Source organism: Drosophila takahashii, chromosome 3L (genome assembly GCF_030179915.1).
Source record: "Drosophila takahashii strain IR98-3 E-12201 chromosome 3L, DtakHiC1v2, whole genome shotgun sequence".
Lineage (NCBI taxonomy): Eukaryota > Metazoa > Arthropoda > Insecta > Diptera > Drosophilidae > Drosophila > Drosophila takahashii.
This window is the reverse complement of record NC_091680.1, coordinates 22533042-22553785: the sequence shown is the minus strand read 5'-3', so window position 1 is coordinate 22553785 and position 20744 is coordinate 22533042. Positions and strand designations below refer to the sequence as shown.

Sequence of the window (20744 nt, the reverse complement as noted above, 5' to 3'; positions counted from 1 at the left end):
GATTGTGTCAATAGTAAATATTTATTCATCTCTAAAAGAAAAAAAAACTGCTTAAAAACAATGCTAAGAATTTTAAAGTGTTTCACTGTAAAGAGTCATTTTAAAGCTTTTATTTTAAGTAGATAAATTATAAATTTTCCTTTTTTCGTATATTTTCTTCTCCTTAAATTAACTTGTTGCTAAAAACGTAGCATCACTGATGCCATTCTCAGCTGCTCAGTAGCTAGTTTTCTGGCTGCAGAAGCCAACCCGACATCACTGATGGCCATTCTCACAGAACGCCGACACAGCCGCACTGTTGTTGCTGCCGTTCTTTTCACTTTCGTTGCGCCTTTCTGCATTTTATTTGGCAATCTGTGTGTTTAATTAGCACCTGTGATATTGCGCCACCGACTTGTGGCAGCAAGATGATGAGAATCGGCGGAGAAACAAGAAGCAGAAGCAGCAGATAATAATAGAAGCCCAGCAGAGGCTCCGCGAGTGTGCGAGTGTGTGTTGAGTGCTTGTGTGTGTGTGTGTGATTTTTGCAAAACAAAACCGGAAAAGCAGAAACACAGACACGAATGCGGATGCGGATGTTGAGGCCACTGCGGATCTTATCAGCAAACACAAAATGCAAATCCTGCAAGTGTTCGTGGCAACGCTGCTCTGCGGCTTCGTCCTAGGCGCCAATATCCTGGCCGTTTTTCCCAGTGTCTGGAAATCGCACTATCTCTTTGGCCGGAGATTGCTGCAGGAATTGGTGGAGAGTCCGGCCAATCACTCGGTGACCTTGATCAGTCCCCATGGAGCGCAGGAGAATGCGGATCTCGAGATTCCCAGGATCCGGGAGCTGCGAATCGAGGGCCTGCGGGAAAACTGGCTGGACATGGGCATGAGTTTCGAGGCCGAGGAAATGCGATCACAGAGTGTGATGGAAAGGTTCACCCGACTGATCTACGCCGGCACCACCAATGTGGACATTCTGCTCTCCGATTCGCAAGTCCGGAAGCTCCTAACTAGTGGCGAAAAGTTTGACCTACTCATCGTGGATTTGTTTCTAAGCGATGCTCTACTAGGGTGAGTTTAAAAAGGGGGTTGATTCTCCTTAAGAGTTTAATTTTTTTTATATTTTAAACCTCTCCTCTTGCAGCTTGGCCTTTTACTATGGCATTCCCACCGTTGCAATCAGTCCCACCGGCGCCAATTCCTGGCTGAATAATATGTTTGGTAATCCCCAGTCATCGTCCTTGGATCCCAGCAATTTTCTGCCCTTCACCGAGCGGATGAACACGAGACAGAGGATCCTCAACTCACTGATGAGCACCTTCGAGCGGTTGACCTACAAGTATGAATGAAAATGAGTAGTTTAATATTCAGTATTTCTACCAAAAGTCAGAAAACAATGTGTCTGTAACCATTTATGCGGCTATTCCACGACATTGTTCGGCTCATTCATTAGAGCATTCATATAAGCATCTAATGAAAGGGAAAAATATATATACATACATTTACTGGGATTTGTTCGGATAGGATGGTATGGTCCCTTAAAAATTAAACGTAAAATTTAAACTTTATAATTCAAATAACTTTAACTGTCCGAATCATTAAGGTTAAAAACTGTAAAATAATAGTGTGTATTGTCATGAAATCAGACATTTTTAACACGTTTTTAAAATGTTTTGGGCTGTACAAAGAATATATGAAATTGTTTTTAATTTTATAATATCCGGCAATAATTTTTAGAAAGGCCATTTTAAATAAATTTCTATACGCATTAATGACTTAATTTTGAAGTGAGAGCGTTATTTTTAGTTCACAACGGAGTATTTAGGCCGATAAAATAATAATTGTATTGTAAAAGATTGGAAAATTCAACCAAAAAGCATCAAAATCATTTTTGTTATTGATCCCATTTTACAGTAGCTCTAATGAATGAGCAAAATGGTACTTTTTAGATTCAATTTTGCTCATTGCTCATCGGTCCAGGTAGTTAAATTACTTACATTTATATTGAGCCATGTCTTATATATTTTTTACATACTTAAACCATTTGAAATACCACTATTAGCTGTACTTTTTAATTTTCGATTATTTCCGCAGCTTTTTCCACCTGATCTCCCAACAATCCGTGTACACCAATCACTTTGAGTTGCTCGTAAAGGAACTGCCGCTCTACAGGGATCTGACAAAGAATTTGAGCTTGGCCTTGATCAACTCACATCCTGGCTTGCATTATCCACGTGCCTATTTACCCAATATGGTGGAAGTGGGCGGCCTGCACTTGAGCCACTCAAATGAACTCCAATTGCCAAAGGTAAGTAGGGATTTTTTAAAAATTTCTTTTCATTAATGTTTTTTATTTTTAGCATCTTCTGACGTTTATGGAATCCGCTCCAAGTGGTGTTATCTATTTCAGTCTGGGCGCCGATGTACAAACAGCTCAGTTGCCGCAGGAAAAGTTAGCCATCATACTCGATGTATTCGGCCACCTCAAGGAGTTCCACATCCTGTTGAAATGGGAGAAGGAGGAGTTTGCGGTGGACCAAGTGCTGCCCGAGAATGTGATGATTGCTGATTGGTGGCCACAGCAGGCGATCCTGCACCATCCGCAGGTCAAGATGTTCGTTAGCAGCTGCGGACAGTTGAGCGTTTGGGAATCGATAAATGGACAAAAGCCCATACTTGCCATACCCATATTGGCCGAACAGGAGGTGATGGCCAAGCGATTGCAGCACCACGGAGTCTCCCTGACTGTTGGCTACGACTCGGTAGCCTACGATTCCCTGCTTCACGGGATAAGACAACTCACACTTAATACCAGCTACCTGGAGAAGTTGGGTCAACTTAAGGAGCGACTGATTAGCAGGGATTCCTCGCCAGCCAAAAAAGCAGTACGAAAGATTCAGCTTATATTGGATTCCGGAGGAGCCGATTTCCTGAAATCCCACGCCAACACTTTGAACTTTTGGCGAGCAGAGGGTGTGGACGTACTGCTTATAATAGCCGTGGGCTTTTGTGGAATTCTAACCATTCCCTTCTTGGCCATTTGCATTATACTTAGAAAATCCTACCACAGCCAAGCGGCGCAGGATCAACCAGCCTATAGAACCAACCTAAAAGTGGTTGGAAGAGTTCATAGCTATGGGGAGCAGGGCAGCTGCAGATCTCCCAAGGGAGCAGAGTCGCTCAGGAGAACGCGATCAGCTCAGTCTCTATCGGCTCGGTCCAGCTCTTCGAGCATGAGTTCCACCACACCGACGAGTCCTTCCACTGCGTCTACTACGCCACTGGACCTTACTCCCCCACCTCCTATTCAACTGCTCGGGCAGGTTCCTCCACTGCAGCTGTACGTCAATCAGCAGCGGATATACTCAAGCGATCGAAAGACATCACAAGAGGACAACGCGGAACGAAGGTTCTCATAACAAGTTATCTCCCACAAAACATAAAATTAAAACTTACTGAGGGATAAAAGGAAACGAGGGTTTTTATATTATCATATTAGCCATTGCTTGTAAACTGTAAGATTGCATCAAAATCAGTTTACAATCTGGAAAATGGTAATACGAGAAAACAGGGATTGGGTGGGAAGGGAAGCATAATTTCAAATTCCGAATTTCTATAAATTTATTTTATTATTTAAAATTAAAATTTGGACAAATTATTTTTAAATGATGAAAGACCCATTATTTTATTCTCACAAGAAAAAGTTTAAACTTGTAATTTAAGTTTAGACAATTACTTACTAAATTGAACTTTCCAAATGTTTTGTATAACGTTTTTTTTGAATATTTTTTTTTTTTTTATAATCACCAAATTTTTTGATTTTCCGATCCTGTTCTGATCCCTATAATCCGAGTCACAAAAATCGATCGAGCCCTACCTAACCCTTTATATATAAATATCGACTAGTGGTAAGTGTGATTTTTTGTTAATAATTGTGGATATGTGAAAGAATTTTCTGGTTTTATATTTGGATAAGTTTTAAGTTATAAATTGTACATATTTTAAATATTTTTACTGTGTATGAACGAAAGTTCAGATTTTAAACAAAGGATATTTATACCGACAAGATTAACAATATTTTTGGTATTTGAAATTGATTTTATGTTTCTGATCCTAATATGGGAGTCCTTTGCCGCTAACCTTTTCATTAAATATTTCAATTTAAAGACTGACAACTACTTTCGTATACCCCTTAAAAGACAAAGTTAAGCTTAAAAGAAACAATAAATGCGGTTAAACTGCTAAGGTTCAGCTCAAAAATGCATCAAATATTGACAAAACATGAATGTCCTAATAGTTAGTTTCAAACTGAAATGAACAGCTTAAATGTTTTTATGGTAATTTAATAATGAAGTTACATTTTGTACAATGCGAAAACTATTTGCAGTTTTCAATTCGGTTTAGTTTGTTTTGAATACTTTAGATTAAGAATATTTTATAAAGCCATGTATGAATTGTTAAATAAAATAATCCGCAGAATTGAAAATGTTTTTTCTTGATATTACATTTAAAGTTATTATAGCAACATGGTGTACAAATACTTGAAAATATAAATATCTTTCCCGATCCATAAACAATTTTTTACCGACATCAAAGTAATTTACTTTATTCTTTATTCAAGATACACTCTTTATCTTTCGAACCCCATACTTAGAATAATTTTAGGATTTTTATTAAGGGGGAAACAAATTTTAGAAAACATAGTCAAAAAACATAAAAGCATACAGCTGCGGTCAAAATAGTAGTAGTATCCGCGATATCTAATTATAACAACTATTTACTAAGGTCTGACTTAAAGTTTTCCAGGAAAAATGGTAATAGTAGAAAATATTTATTCGTACAGCTCTTTAAATTTTCTTTAAATTGAATTAAGAGTCCGCCTCGCAATTTTTAATTACAAATTTCTCTTTGCCCTCATAAACTAATCTCTTATTTGTGCCACATCTTTGTTTAAACTCTCCTCGTATTATGACGAATTCAAAATTCTTTTAGTTGGCATAGAACAGTTAGCGCTAATTATGGTTTAATATGGCATCTGGGGGCAAGGGGCGTGTCTAATTAGTTGACTGCAGCAGCCTAATGGCGGCATGCTTTGATGTGCATGGCGGCGTGTGCACTTCATTTAAGCCGAGTGAGGCTCAAGTGTCTCTGAGGATGTGCCGCGGATGTGGATGCGACTGCGGATGCTCCGCAAAGGATGGCAGGATGCCAGTTGTTGCAGCAAAGTCACCTGTTTGCATTCATCAGTCCGCACACGTAGACAAAGGAAAACCGAAAGCAGGTGTGTGGAAATGGGAAATGGGGAGGAATGTGTGCCCTGTGGGTGGCTTCCCCTCCTGGCTGCATGTTAATAAAACTGCATTTATTTATGCCGAAGGTGAGCTACTGAAGAACCCTGGGAGGATATACTTTCTGGTGGGTTTGGTTTCACCTTTTTATGCGCATATTTTTGGTCAGACATTGGAAATTCAATATGTAAACCACAAGTGACACGACGCGATGGTATTTCCATGGCATAACTCATCATCGGAAAGTGTTGAGATCAATGAGATGAAGCTAATTCTGGATGGGCATGTTCTGAATAGATGAGGTTAGATTTTGCAATTATTTTTGGGATAGTTTGCACGTGGACTTATTTTTTAAGGGTTGTTTAATTGGAAAAAAGCTCTTTTAATTGGAAAATTTATAGGTATAATAGTTTTGGAAAATAATTGTGTAACTTCTTTAAAAATTTTTAAAAAGTTTTGGTAAAAAGAAAAATTTGGAAATGCTTTTTTCCCACTTTATCCATATTAAATAACATTTTACATGTGTTTTTGAATTTATTGTATTAACCGTGAACTTATAACCATCAAGGACACCGCAGCTTCCATTTGAACCTCATCTAAACCGCATCCTCGTCGCATCCCAAGTTCAAGCCCCATCAATGGCGGTCAACTTGTGCTCTGGTTCGCTGTCAGCTTATCAAACCGACAGTCCGATTTGGTGTCCCATCAAAGCCACACTTGTCACAGGGGCAGAGGACCGGGAAAAGCGCAGGAATGGGGGCCAACTGGAGAGGAGGCCATAGGCACGACCGCCAGTCGGGAATGTCAACCGCAAGAAGAGCGGCGGAGTCAAGTGAAGACTTCTCCCATTGACAGGCGGCCAGTGCAGTCGGCCACAGCATGAGCACATGAAAGGGGGAAATTTACACAGTCAGAAAATAGGGTAAGTATAAGGTAACCGGAATTTCAATTATAAAAATATTATATTTTTAAGCAAACGTTCTTACATTTTCGACCATATCACATTTACCTGGCCCCATATCAAGTTAAAAATGATCTTAAAAAAGGTCAAATTGACCTACGTTTCTTCTGGCAATAAAACAATTTTCTCTTAGTGCACGCAAGAATTTGACATTCCGAGGTCTCGGGTTACGGCCATGGGAACAGAAAGAGTTCGAATTGGTTTTGGCCGGCACAGGGGCTTCCCCCTCCCGCCTCGCCATCTCCCATTAGCGCTGCTGTCAGAGGTCCCATGGGGATCCGTTGGGGAGGCACGGCATCAAAGGCCCCCATTGACAGAGCTGCCGAGTTGTCGTCATCATCTGTCCACGGGCGGCTCCTTTCAGCTCCTTTGAAGTCGGGCTACAAAATTAATTGCATGCTACACAAATCCCTCCTTGGCCCATCTGGCAAACTAAAAACTAAAAACTCTAAATCAACAATCATCATAACTATAACTTTGTACTGGCCCAACGGGGAAGGGGAGGCGTATGTGCTGTCAACATGCTGCCAGTTGGTTTGGTTTCATTTCCCTCCCCTCGGTATTTTCAACACTTTTGTTGGGAACACACTTGACTCTTGCCACGCCAAATCCCACGCAATGCACATGGAAAAATATCAAGTGGAAAGAATAAGGTTGTGCTGGAAAATTTGACTTTTCAGGGTCTCTGGGGCAAAGGTTTTGAACTTAAAGTTTAATAATTTAATTATATGTCATTAACTATTTTGATATATTATATTGAGTTCTAGCATTCATATTGTTTCCTTTTAAATATTATACACAATTTTTTTTAAATCGTATAATTTTTACATACTGTTTTCTATTTAAACTAATATAAATTTATAATTTTTAGTAACGGCAACTCATTTGGAAATTAATAATTTGTAAAATACAATTAAGAAATATATAAGTTAGTAGGTATACTAAGTAATCACTTTATTGGGTAATAGTCTAGAAGAGCGGCCTGAGCACCAAAAACCGCGAAAAAATTACCCTCGATGGACCGCGATTTCTTAGGAATTTACGTGCAGAAGATTATTTGCGGAAATGCATGGTTCTCTTGTAATTGCATTTCAAAGTTGCGTGTTTTGCTATAAAAACAAAGTAGGATTTTGAGGTGTTTTGTGTCATTTTGCTATAAAAACAATGTAGCATTTTCTAGGAATTTATGGGTTTGCTATAAAAAACAAGTAGGCTTTTGTTGCTTAATCAGAAATGGCACTTTTGATTTTTGTTTACTATGGATTCCTGCAACGGGTGCACTATTTCTTATAAAGACTTTCTTGCCATGGACGAAGAAGAAGTGTTTGCATTTCTGCAGAGACATGGAGTTGTTCTAAAGAGCAAGGACTGTCCCAACTGCAGTAAGCCCGCAACATTGTCTTTCAATGCGAAGAGACCGATTAGTACGCCATTTTGGAGGTGCCGCAGGATGATAAGTAATCATCAACAGAAACGAAAATTAAGAAAAGTTCAATGCTCCTTTAAGGTAACAATTGTTTAATTTAAAAAAAATATTGCTTTAAATTATATTTGTAAGGAATCCGCCATCAAACGGACATTCTTCAGCAAGTCCCACGTTGGCATTGAACAGGCCTGTAATTTTGTGGCTTGGGAGATGAAGGGTTCAACAATCTCATTCCTTCGGGAAGAACTAGGCTGGTCCCAACAGACGGTGGTTGATTGGAGTAATTTTCTTCGGGAAATTTATCTTAGCTGGACGAAGAAGAACGCAAAACAAATAATAGGTGGAGACGGTTTAACCGTCGAAATTGACGAAACCAAAATTGGCCGGCGCAAGTATAATTGCGGTCGCGTGGTGGATGGCCAGTGGGTTTTCGGAGGAATTTGCAGAGAAACCGGTGACTTTTTTTTGGTGCCTGTGGAGGACCGTAGCCAGGAAACGCTCCTTCCAATTATAGAGGCCAACATCGCCAATGGAACCAGAATTATATCCGACTGCTGGAAGTCATACAATGGTTTAAAGGATGCGAACTACTCTCACATGACCGTTAATCACTCAGTAAACTTCGTCAACCCTGAAACGGGAGCCAATACACAGCGAATAGAGAGACTATGGCGTGATCTAAAGGAGAACATTCCCCACTATGGCCGGAAAACGGAGCACTACCAAGGGTACCTAGCGCGATTCACTTTTTTGAAAAGGCACCCAAACCACACCTCACGATTCCATGCAATTTTCTCAGCAATGGGCGAATTGTTTAATCCTGAACGCGATGTTAGTATTTAAAAAGAGATGGGAAATGCTAAAAAAGCGCCGGAGGCAAAAAAATTAAAAAAAAAAAATCGCGCGATTTTTAAATACTAACAATTAACTATCTTAAATTTCAGGAATCCACCGATACGGACAATGAAAAAGAATAGGCTTAATCTGTACCACTAACCAGCATTTTTTATAAATAAATATTTACTGTCCAATCATTAACCATAGTTTTATATAGCATTTTATTTACTATTACAAATAAGTTACAAGTATAAGGAGGTACTGATAAAGACTAAGGTTGATCCTCCTCGGATTGCGATTTCTTAAGACACATCTTAAAAATGTATATGTTGGTCATCCATGGTCGCCCAAGCTCTTAAGGAATCACGGTCCATCGAGGATATTAATTCGCGGTTGTGGGGTCTGGCCTGCTATAAAAACAATTTCACATTTTTGTCGAATTTTTTAGAACGCTTATTATTTTGACAACAAACGGAAAGCCCATATGTTTTTTATAGCAAAATGACACAAAACACCTCAAAATCCTAGAAAATCCTACTTTGTTTTTATAGCAAAACACGCAACTTTGAAATGCAATTACAAGAGAACAATGCATTTCCGCAAATAATCTTCTGCACGTAAATTCCTAAGAAATCGCGGTCCATCGAGGGTAATTTTTTCGCGGTTTTTGGTGCTCAGGCCGCTCTTCTAGACTATTACCCTTTATTGTTTAGTTCTTAACAATTATTATTTCCAAAAAGGTTAATTATTTTTTCGCAGTGCCTCGACAACACGAACATATGCAGAGCTCCTCATTCTGCCCCTCTCATGGAGTTTCCGGCTTTTGTGTGCATTTTGCACTCTGTTTCAATTTAATTACTTTCGAGTTACGCAATAAGGACAGGACAAAGTTGGTCGGGATGTAAATGGAGCAGTAGCCGAATGATTTAGATGTCCTCACAGTCCACCGCTGCAGTCTTCAATTTAAAATTCATAACTCACAAATTAAATGAAATTTGAAGGAAATCCACTGCTGAAATCCTCAGCATGGGATATCACAGTTGTTATGGCGAGAGCAGTGCTCCAGGATTCGTTTGCACAAATTTGCATTTATCGATTGGTGGAGTCGACAGGTCCGAGCGGAGGCTTTTTCAGATTTCTGTTTTTTTGCTGTTGTTTTTTTGGGTGACACACAAAAAATAACAACACAATTTGCATAAACGTCAACGGCAGCAGAAGAAAAAGAAACAAAATGTGGCAGCTGTTGCAGCAGCAAGGAAAAACAACATCAGAATAAGTAAGTAGGGGGGTATAAGGACAGTATGAATCGGAGGAGAGGATAGGACTGGAGACCTGATTTCGAAGTTAGGTCTGAGAAGCTTGCTGTCAATTTTATGAGCTGGATCCAAGTCCGCAAATATCAAAATGCTAGAAGTTAATTATCAAGGAATTCTTTTGGTATTATAATGAAATGAAAAATCGGACCTCTTACAGTTTTTTTAAGACGGGTTTTTTTAAAATAAAAATTGTAAAAAAATAATACTCGGCTAAAGGGAGTGCGAGGGAGATGGATATCTAACCTTTTTTTGATTGCTCATAACTTTTTAATTAATGATCCGATTTGAAAAATGTCTTCTACACTTTGATAGGTATAAATATACACAACAAAATTGCATTTATACTTCTCGGAAATCTTTAAAGGTATGGGCGCTAGACACATAAAATCAATATGGGCGATTGTGGGCGTTAGAGGGGGCGTGGAGCTCGGCTGACATAAACTGGCGCTGCGTAAGAAGCAAAGAAGAAGAAATCTCAACATTCTATCTTTTGTAATTTACGAGATCTCAGCGTTCATACGGACAGACAGACGGATATGGCTAGATCGACTCTGCTAGTGATATATACTTTATGGGGTCGGAAATTCAAATTGTTGCTTTTATAACATTTACTTTTATTTCTATAATAAATGCAAACATGAGCATTCTTTTTTAAATATTTTTTAAATAAACTCTAGAATACTATTGGTGCTAATTAGTTGTAAACAGATGTATATAACATATTCAAGAAGAAATATACAGGAAATGGTTCTTAAATCATGTTAAATAAAATATTAAAGTGTCACATATCCTTGCAATGGTAATGCATAATTAAAACACATACGTTGATGCACTCAGTTACGTACTCACTTTTATGACTCCCTACCGACTTGAAACAAGTGTGTTTGCCAAATTCCCAAACTTTCCAACAAGTCTCCTTATGTCCCTTATTTGAGTACCAAAAGTCCAATTTTGCTGACCAAAAAACCCTTTCTTTTGCCACATGACTATTTTTTGGCATAACTTTATTGTGGCTGTCACGGTTATGACTGTTGTTGCTTTTGTTGGCAACTTTAAAATGCATTCGAACACGGTTAAAAGTTGTTTGTGGGTGTGTTTGTGTGCGTTAAGGGGCGGTTGGGAGGCGTGGCACAGAGGGGGCGGGAACAGCAGGAAATGTATCCCATAAGGAGTAGACCAGAAACAGAGTAGAGCGGAAGGCACTTCCTGTGGATGTTTCAGTATGTCTGCGTGTGTGTTCCTTTTGCATCGGTCCTCAGTACTGTCCTGGCTGTATTCCCGTCCTGCTTCCACTTCCCACCCCTCTCGCTCACTCCCTCCGCTTGGCTCGATGCAGATAAGAGGCATATACAGTGGCTCACAGCTTATTTCAACCAGTCTACACCAAAAACTTTAACAGCCCATACAAACTAAACAAAACATGTTATCAAAATAATTTGAACGCAGAATATATCTATGAGGATACACATTAGTGTATAATAATTTTATGATTTTTTAAATATTTTACAAATATTTTTTATGAATTAATTACAAAAAAAGCCCAAAAAAAAGGCCACAGCTTATTTCAACCAGTTAACAAAAAAATCGAATAAATTAACATAGTGGCCAAAACCTATTTTTTTTTTTAATTTGGCATGACTACCCTTTTGTTTAACAACAATTTAAAGTTAACTTTATATGGAAACAATGCCTTTTGTTGTTGTTGCCAAGTAAAAACTACTCCCGACCCTTGGGAAGGACTTTTGGCATAGTTTCGTCTAAAAATATTGTGTTTTCTAACATTTTTTTGTTAAGTGGACTTCCAATATTGTTTTGTGGTAATGTTAAGACACATTTAATTCATAATCATTAGCTTTCGACAGCTCTGGATGAGCTGAATCTGCGAAAAAATATGCACTTCCCATGGGTAATTTCTTTAGTTAAATCAAAAATTAATTTATATTTCAAAATCCTTTCAGTTTTTAATTCATTTATCCTTTTGAATGTGAAGATGAACTCAAATCTTAATCGCGGAGTAAAAAAAAAAAATTATGGAAGGACCTGTTTGACACTTATAGGCCCAAAACAATTAGCGTTCGCCGTTAGACTTTAAAATAGCAATTTGACTTCCCAATTTACGCTCGTCATTGGGATTTTCTCCGCTTAGATATATTTTTCCGACTCAAATGTATCAAAATTCAAGTATTTCTTTCAAATACATTTTTTCAAACATACTAAGGACACTAATAAGTGAGTTTCTCGTGTGTATCCAAATGAGCCCTAAGCCTAGCGGCGAACGCTAATTGTTTTGGGCCTATAAGTGTCAAACAGGTCCTTCCATAATTTTTTTTTTTTACTCCGCGATTAAGATTTGAGTTCATCTTCACATTCAAAAGGATAAATGAATTAAAAACTGAAAGGATTTTGAAATATAAATTAATTTTTGATTTAACTAAAGAAATTACCCATGGGAAGTGCATATTTTTTCGCAGATTCAGCTCATCCAGAGCTGTCGAAAGCTAATGATTATGAATTAAATGTGTCTTAACATTACCACAAAACAATATTGGAAGTCCACTTAACGAAAAAATGTTAGAAAACACAATATTTTTAGACGAAACTATGCCAAAAGTCCTTCCCAAGGGTCGGGAGTAGTTTTTACTTGGCAATAACAACAAAAGGCATTGTTTCCATATAAAGTTAACTTTAAATTGTTGTTAAACAAAAGGGTAGTCATGCCAAATTAAAAAAAAAAATAGGTTTTGGCCACTATGTTAATTTATTCGATTTTTTTGTTAACTGGTTGAAATAAGCTGTGGCCTTTTTTTTGGGCTTTTTTGTAATTAATTCATAAAAAATATTTGTAAAATATTTAAAAAATCATAAAATTATTATACAATAATGTGTATCCTCATTGATGTATTCTGCGTTTAAATTATTTTGATAACATGTTTTGTTTAGTTTTTATGGGCTGTTAAAGTTTTTGGTGTAGACTGGTTGAAATAAGCTGTGAGCCACTGTACGCTTGTCAAGATTTGCTTTGATGTCTTTTTCATGTGCCCGACTTGGGTGCGGCCTGCTCCATGTCCAATGCTCCATCTGTGCACTGTAACAAAAATTCAGATACGGAATTGAATATAATTTTCATTTGGTGATCAAACATTATAATATAAGAAATTCTTATTCACTTCCTTTAATTAATCTTTATGAGATATTTTTGTTGAAATGGTTTTGTAATAAAAAATAAATAATAAATAAATAGGAAAATCTTTTTTGGAATCATGCCAAAGTAAATAAACGGTTTTTTAATAAAGAAAAAAAAACAAATAATTTGATATAATATATATTTTCCTAAAATGCATTAAAAATATAACTAAAAAGTATTTTAATTTCTTGGTTTTAATTTGAAATATATGGCAAATTTAAAATATTATAATAAACGATTTCATAATCGGAAATTGAAGTGTCAATTGCCCATAATGACATCGCCACTAAGAATATCATGCTCGACCGATTTACAAATGTATTTATTTTTTAGATAAACTATACTATAGATTTACCTCCCAGTGTATGCCTCTGTTTCTGCTTAGCTCTGCCGCTCTTGTTCTCTTGTGTGGGTTGACAACAATTAAAAAGTGACGGGCAAAACAAATCGCCAGGAAGGGGTGCGGGTGCCAAGAGGTGGCCGGGTGGCTGGGTGGCGGGTCTACCAACTTAAGTAGCAGCAAATATACAAAAAGCAAAATCTCTTTTAGAACCATTTCAATTGCCTTTTGTTTATGCGAGAGACTTCCCCCTGGCCAGCGCCCTCGAATTCGCTTTGAAGTCGAGCATTTCCATGGGTCCGCCACGGTGTGAGTAAGTTTTATTTTTGGTAGCGAAGAAATTTTATTAGCAAAAGGGTTGGGAAAGCGCTTTGAAGTTCAAGTGTAGGCGCAGCAGCGGCCCCATTGATATATTTATTTCCACACACAATCATTGGCTTTGTGGCCGTCGCAAATTGAAATATCGCATCAATTTGCCATGCCGCCGTCGCGCTTTGTAATAAAAGTAAATAATAATTTAATAAAAAGGCAGCAAAAACCACCGCAAACTACAAAACGAAACACCGAAATGCGGCGCAAAAAAATCGAAAATCGAGTGAGCAAAATCAACCATTAAACGCTGCCGGCAAAGAACAAAGTCGAAGCAACAGACCGGCAAAAAGCCGACAACAGCTGGCCGAGAAGCAAAAAAAGCTGAGAGAGTTGCTCGGCGGAGGGGCGGCAATATCGCCCTCTATGTGTCAGTTGGCCGACAGCAGCCCACCATCGAATCTGCCGCGCATGCGCAGAGGCCCGATGTGTGTGGTTTCCAGTGCTGCCCATTGAAAAACCAAATACTAAACTAAGCGGCTGAAAAAGATTAAACATTTGTAATTTTTAATTTAATTTTGATTTTTGATTCAATTTTAATTTTTGTGCCTGCGTTAAATTTGTATATTAAATACCAGTTTAAAATATTTTATTGCATTTGATACAACTCTGAATGATATTATACATTTTAGTCAAGAGAATTTTCTGTAGGTGTGAGTCCTGAAATTCAGACCTAAAGAAAATCCGTATATAAACTTTATACCGCTTTTCGGTATACCGTTTTTTTTGAATACCGACGCTTTAAGCTGTAAAAATTAAAAAAGGGAGTTCCACTCAGGGTTTTGATAAGAATTTTTGAAGGATAGTTGTAACCAGAAAAAGGACAAATCGTCGGCACTGGTGTACCCGGTTTGAAGTCGTTCGAGATGCCGATGCCAACCGCTTCAAATTTATTTGAACGAGCGCAAAAGCTTTTGGACAAGTTGATAAGAGCGGTGATCCGACAGCACCGTTTTGCTGTGGTTGGGGTCGGGTTTTATCTTTGTATACCCTTTCCCTTATAGTGTTATTATTTTTTTATTTTATAATATTTAATAATATTTTTTTTATTAATCAATGATTTAAAATGTAGTCTGGGCTACTTAAATGTTTTCCACCATAAACTAATTTTATTTCTTTATAAATGCGGAGCAACAATAATATTAGTGTTAAATGTTTTAAAATAAGAATTTATTTTTAGTCATATTTTAAAATTTATATCATTTAAAGATTAAGAATGCAAGGGTATATTTAAACTTCGCATATTGAAGTTCTTTCAAAGATGTTATATCTCATTTTTTCGCACGGGTGGCTTTCGACGTGGCTGAACTGTCCGGAGAGATTCGACTCTCGGCTGAGATGTCGGCGCAACATCAAAAGGTGTGTGATGGGCGAATGTGTGAGGTGGCCGCCTGCGGGCCTGGCTAAAATGAACATGCGCTCATGCAGGCGGAGGGGCGGAAAAAATTGGGAGGAGTACCTGGAGATGGAGGATCGGCTCTGTCCAGCTAATCAAGCATCAACTTCATCATCATCATCGTGGATGCAGCGTGAACAGTTAGTCATATGGGAAATGCATGGGTATTCGGAGGGAAAAGGAGCGGCACAGCTTTGATAAATTTGAGATAAATGTAGTGGGATAGCCTAAAGAAACTTCGAGAAAGAAACGGTACGTTTATTACTAATATTGCATCAAATAAATATATAAATGAAACAAGCATTTAAAGGTAAAAATATAAAAACTTCGTGTTTTCAACACCTTAGATTAAACTAAACTAAACAAAATTATTGGCCATGAAAAAATGGCCGATGTGAGATATAAGACATTTGTAAATACAAGTGTAATTACCATGATTATGTTTTGATTGGGAGTAAAATCTGGAAATTAATTATTTATCAATCAAATTTACATTTATTATCGATTTGCTCAGTAAATTGCGTACGAAAAAGTAAACAAATGATACGAAAGCGTCGAAATTTTACATGAGTTTCATTTGTAAAAAACATTCTGAAATGAAGACAGCTTTCGAAATTGTCAGAAATCCAGTCATATTAATAATTGTTTTATATTTTATTAAAAGTTCGGATACGCTCTTTAAAGTGACTAATATAAAATGCAAGTGCTACAATAAGACCTTTTGTGACTTTCCTCAGTGCGAATTAAAGGTATTGGGTCGTGGAAAGGTTGGCATATTTATTAACACCAAGATTTATCAGCTACCTATAAAAAAAGTGCTCGTAAGTTGTTTTCTTTTTTATTTTTTTTAATGATGAAAATAATATCAATAATATTTGGTTATTTTCAGGTAAATTTGAGCTTATTCAGAAAGTTTAGTGGATATCGTCCTTTTATGTACAACGTCACCGTGGATTTCTGTGATTACATCCGAAACCCAAAACGATTTCCTTGGTTTGGCATAGTCCACGATACGATGCTCAATTTTACAAATGTGAATCACAGTTGCCCGTATAATGTGCTTATCATTTATTGTTCTTTTCTTAAATTTCAATTAAATATGAACTTTTCTATTTCCAGCATGACCTTATTGTATCGAAGATGATTTTAAGCGATCTAATGCTAGAGAAGACCCCTTTTCCAACCGGATCGTATATGTTCCAATTGATTGCTGGCAATCCCAAGTGGCAGGGCATAACACAAGTTATGACGGATATTGTTGAAAAATAATAATGAAAAAAAGGAACAAAAATAAAAAAAAAATTCAACACCTCGGATTACTCAGAAACAAATAACTCGTTTTACTTAAATAAAAACTATTTTTACCGGCCATTAAAATAAAACGCTGATGTGCAATTCACGAAATTGGTAAACACAAGTATAATTATGTTTTGATTGGGAGCTAAGTCAGGAAATAAATAATTTACAAATTAAATTTGCATTTATTATCGATTTGCTCAGTAAATTGAGCCCAACAAAAAGTCGAAACATTACATAGGTTTCATTTTCAAAAACATTTTATAAGATGAAGAGAACATTCGGAATGGTCGCTAAAAAAGTTCTATTTGTAATGGTTTTGTATTTGATTAAAAGTTCGAACTCGCTCTTCAAAGTGACTAATATAAAATGCAAGTGTTACGATAAAACCTTTTGCGATTTTCCGCAGTGCGAACTAAAAGTATTGGGTAGAGGAAAAGTTGCCATATTTGTTTACACCAAAATTCATCAGCTCCCAATTAAAAAAGTTCTTGTAAGATTGTTATTGTTGATGATATAAGTAATAACATTAATATTTGATTATTTTCAGGTTAACTTTAGTCTATTTAGAAAGTTTAGTGGTTATCGGCCTTTTATGTACAATGTCACCGTGGATTTCTGTGATTTCATGCGAAATAAAAAACGATTTCCTTGGTTTGGCATAGGCCACGATGCGATTATCAATTTTACAAATGTGAATCACAGCTGCCCGTATAATGTGCTTATCAATTATGGCATTTTTAAAAATATAAACTAAATTTGCATTTTTTCCAGCATGACCTGGTTGTAACAAAGATGGTTTTGAGTGATACAATGCTGGAGAAGACCCCTTTTCCAACCGGATCGTATATGTTCCAAGTGATTGCTGGCAATCCCAAGTGGCAGGGCATAGCACAAGTTATGACGGATATTGTTGAAAAATAAGTAAGACATTTCTTTCAAATAGTAATCCCCTGGGCAATTAATTACTATTATCCTCAAGTAGACAAAATTCCATCTGCGCATGCGTGAGTCCTTTCCTCGGTAGATATGACCAACGTGTCGTATGAGTTATGGCAATCGAATGGGCACACGTGTAGACGCCAGTCCAATGGCCAGTAAATCAAACTTTTTGGCAGGGCGTGTAAACAGTGTTATAAATCAGAAAACCGCAAGGCACCCACCAGGCAGCGACCATATTGTCCATGGAGGAAGTCAGACAACTGGCAGCCTGGAGTTGGAGGAAAAGACGCCCACGCAGACGGGAAAATGTGGAGGCGGATTGCAGTGCGCCAGGATGCAAGTGACGCATAAAGCTATTAACATATTAGTGGAACGCAGGGTGGGTGGATAACACATTCGGTTGGGGACTGGAAGTGCGTGTCTAAGATTTAGAGCAGTTGGAGCCCCCAGACCAACATGAGAATTTAATTAAAACCAAACACTAACTGAGAAAATTATTTACATTTGGAAATGATTCAGCCCTGTTGATGTTTTGAACTGTTTGACTGGTTATAATTTGGTTTTTTGTAAGCTATAGACAAGTACTTGTTTAAAAATAAAGTTCTCAACTGCTTGTTTCTTTTATCCATTTATAAAATATTGCCATATTTATTTTGAATTTATTTATTTTGAATTAAATTCGTTTCAATGATACACATTTTAAAATATATCTGTATTAAATCTAATTCGTTCTATTTCCTATTCAAGCTCTTAAATATAACAAAACCTAAGATTTTATTCAGTTTCTGTAAAATGGCCTGCCTTGAATTAACTCTAAAGTCGCTGTGCCTTCTGCTTACTTTTCACAATACTTTGCAGCAAAACTTTTCTGCTCAACAGGTTAGGGAAATCGATCGTCACACAAAAGAAAACTATGTCATTTAATTTGAGATCTTTGCCAGCAAAAAGATTGAGAATAATATTGATTTAGAGAGAGATGTGATTATAGAAAGAGGATCCTCCGAGGCAAACAAGGAAATACAAAGATGGGGAATGAAATACAAGAAAGCCTCGGGGGCCAAATTTGAGATGGCCAATAAAGTGGCGGTGCCTCAGGAGCAACCCCTGTCAAAGAAGTTGAATCTGGTATCCGACCTGCTGATGTCGAGCGCTAAAAAGTAGCCAAAGATATAAAAGTCTCAAAAACTATAGACAAATGGCTGTCGGAAAAACTGGATGCGGCTCTAGCCAATTCTAGCTTAAGAAGACAAAAAATGTAAACAAAATAGTGGCGATCATTGGAATGTCAGTTTATCCCCGTTGGAGTGTTCGGTTTGAATCTCAGTTTAACAGATATTTTGTCAAGAAATACGGTACAGGTCATTTGAAAGGACCATTATGTGTTCCCATGATGGACTCTTTGTCCCTACTTGAAACAATGGCCACCGACGAGGCTAGAGGTATATTCATCCCAGTCATAACCGCAGGCATGGGCGTTTTGGTTCTTCTGCCGAGAAAGGGCGTTACCTGCCAGGATGTCTTGAATAACTTAAACACCCAGATCAATGCTGAATTGAGTGATCCCAGGAAAATTCATTTATTACTGCCCATTTTCGAGGTGAAATTTGAACAGGATATAAGTAGAATTTTGAATAATGTAGACATAGCTGGCTTGTTTGGAAAGTCTAAGTTTGCTCCAACATACAAATTGACGAATTCCTGCTCAAAACGGTGGTCCAATTCGGCCCCAATAAACTTCTAAGTAAGTCAAATATTTTTGTATTATCCTATTTAACATTTATTATTTATTCCCTCAGATCAAGTGAATGATATTAATACCCGACATAATGAAAAATTCGAAGTAAATCGTTTTTTTGTCTTTGTCATTAAGGATACAGATATTATATATGCAGTTGGTCGAATTGAAAACTTGGATGGTTTGACTCCCAATGTGACTTGTTCAAATGAATACCTTGAGAAGGACTAACAAAATGTGTCGTTAAAAATAAAGGAACCAATACTTTTTTTTAACGATTTTGGTTGTATACAATTTTTTTGACTCCACCGATACAGTGTGATCCATTTATATTTTTTTTCTCAGCCCTGCAAATCAATTTTTAATAACAAATCGTACAGATCTACATTTTTCATTTAAAATTTTGTGTTTGAAAATAATACATTTCGAAAGATATGCGACATATAAAACTTTGAGAGCACATGAAATGCGGCCGTAATTCGATTTGAGCTGGGGAGAGACAAGCGAATGGATCGGCTGATGAATATGGATTTTACTTGAATGGGCCTCTGTCTGGAAATGGAACCGGGTTCTTGGATGGGAATGAGTGCATATATATAAAGCGAGTACATGCAGAGTGTTCGTTGAGTGATGTGCGCATGGATAATGAAGCAATGACGGCATGAATGACTGAATGAGGCGGCAACCTCTATAAGATCGGAGGGTTCTCTCAAAGGGGCAGCCGCCGATGCACGACTCCGCCAGCGACTTGAGCTCCGCTTGCGGCTTGAGCGTTTAATTAAAAGGCAACCAAAAAGAAGAAAAAACACGAAATAAAGGAAAAAATATATGTAAAGAAAAAAGGCGGCATCTGAGGCGTCGGCCAGCAGTTGATCATTATCAGATACGGCAGCGTAGATAATGCAAGATACGATCATGGTGTTGGGGGAGTCGGGGGTAGGGTACTAGATGCTGTTTCTGGGCAGCACTTTAAAAAATGGTTTTTATTTTTCGCTTCGCCCCAAAAGTAAAGCCCCTCCATGCCAGCTGTCTGTAATGTACGAGTGGAGCCCAGACAAATGGAAAACTTTATTTTGGTCAAAAGCGTGTTGAAAAATAAATGAAAATGCATAAATTATTATTTCTTTGCCTGCGGTGCGACCAAGATTTACACTTGAGCTTGGCGGCAATTTTAGATTTCTGTGTTGCAATTTGATTATTTATTTTGCTAAATGTTTGTAAAAGGTTAACCAAGTTTTGGGGGCGCGATTGTAGGTAATTGATTTTAGTAATTACTTTTTTAAGCCTCTTTTTTCGGAATAAACTCTATGAAATTGTTGTTATTACGCAAGTGTTCTGTAGGTAATACAAGAGCGTCTTTAAACAATTTCAGGAAAATTATTGGTCCAACTTTTCACGGAAAATTGTGTTATGTTTAATTTTTTGTTAGTTACTTACCAACTCTTCAACTCTAAATGTTTTAGATGAATTTCTTGGAAATATATTTAAAGATATTATTCTAAAGATATTTTAGATATATGAAGATGCTTCAAAGTTGCTTCTTTCTTTAGAAGAATTCCTTAAAACTAACAAATCCCCACCCACTCCCCCACACTTAAATCGCTTTTATAGCTCCCATTTAATCTATCGCTTCCCATCATGTTTTTGTCATCATTAATCTGGTCAT

General features: G+C 37.2%; 4 protein-coding genes across 4 annotated transcripts; all 4 read left to right on the top strand.

Annotated features, from left to right (window-relative positions):
- The first annotated feature begins 266 nt into the window (after window positions 1-266).
- On the top strand, window positions 267-4474 carry Ugt316A1 (UDP-glycosyltransferase family 316 member A1). The gene is made up of 4 exons (XM_017159357.3): window positions 267-1059; window positions 1133-1327; window positions 2083-2296; window positions 2349-4474. Exons 1-4 carry the CDS (start codon window positions 614-616, stop codon window positions 3405-3407), a joined length of 1914 nt encoding a protein of 637 aa, XP_017014846.2. The 5' UTR covers window positions 267-613; the 3' UTR covers window positions 3408-4474.
- Window positions 4475-7219: 2745 nt separating this feature from the next.
- On the top strand, window positions 7220-8640 carry LOC138912945 (uncharacterized). The gene is made up of 3 exons (XM_070214978.1): window positions 7220-7744; window positions 7796-8494; window positions 8608-8640. The coding sequence occupies exons 1-3, from the start codon at window positions 7496-7498 to the stop codon at window positions 8638-8640; spliced, it is 981 nt and encodes a 326-aa protein (XP_070071079.1). The 5' UTR covers window positions 7220-7495.
- Window positions 8641-14964: 6324 nt separating this feature from the next.
- On the top strand, window positions 14965-17914 carry LOC108069233 (uncharacterized). Its single transcript, XM_017159237.3, is given in 4 exon segments — window positions 14965-15154; window positions 15157-15357; window positions 16952-17119; window positions 17176-17914. Coding segments are annotated over 2 exon segments (228 nt in total). The 5' UTR covers window positions 14965-14970; the 3' UTR covers window positions 15201-15357; window positions 16952-17119; window positions 17176-17914.
- Window positions 17915-18135: 221 nt separating this feature from the next.
- On the top strand, window positions 18136-19438 carry Acp76A (Accessory gland protein 76A). Its single transcript, XM_070214977.1, is given in 4 exon segments — window positions 18136-18499; window positions 18502-18579; window positions 18582-19084; window positions 19140-19438. Coding segments are annotated over 3 exon segments (945 nt in total). The 3' UTR covers window positions 19140-19438.
- Window positions 19439-20744: the final 1306 nt, after the last annotated feature.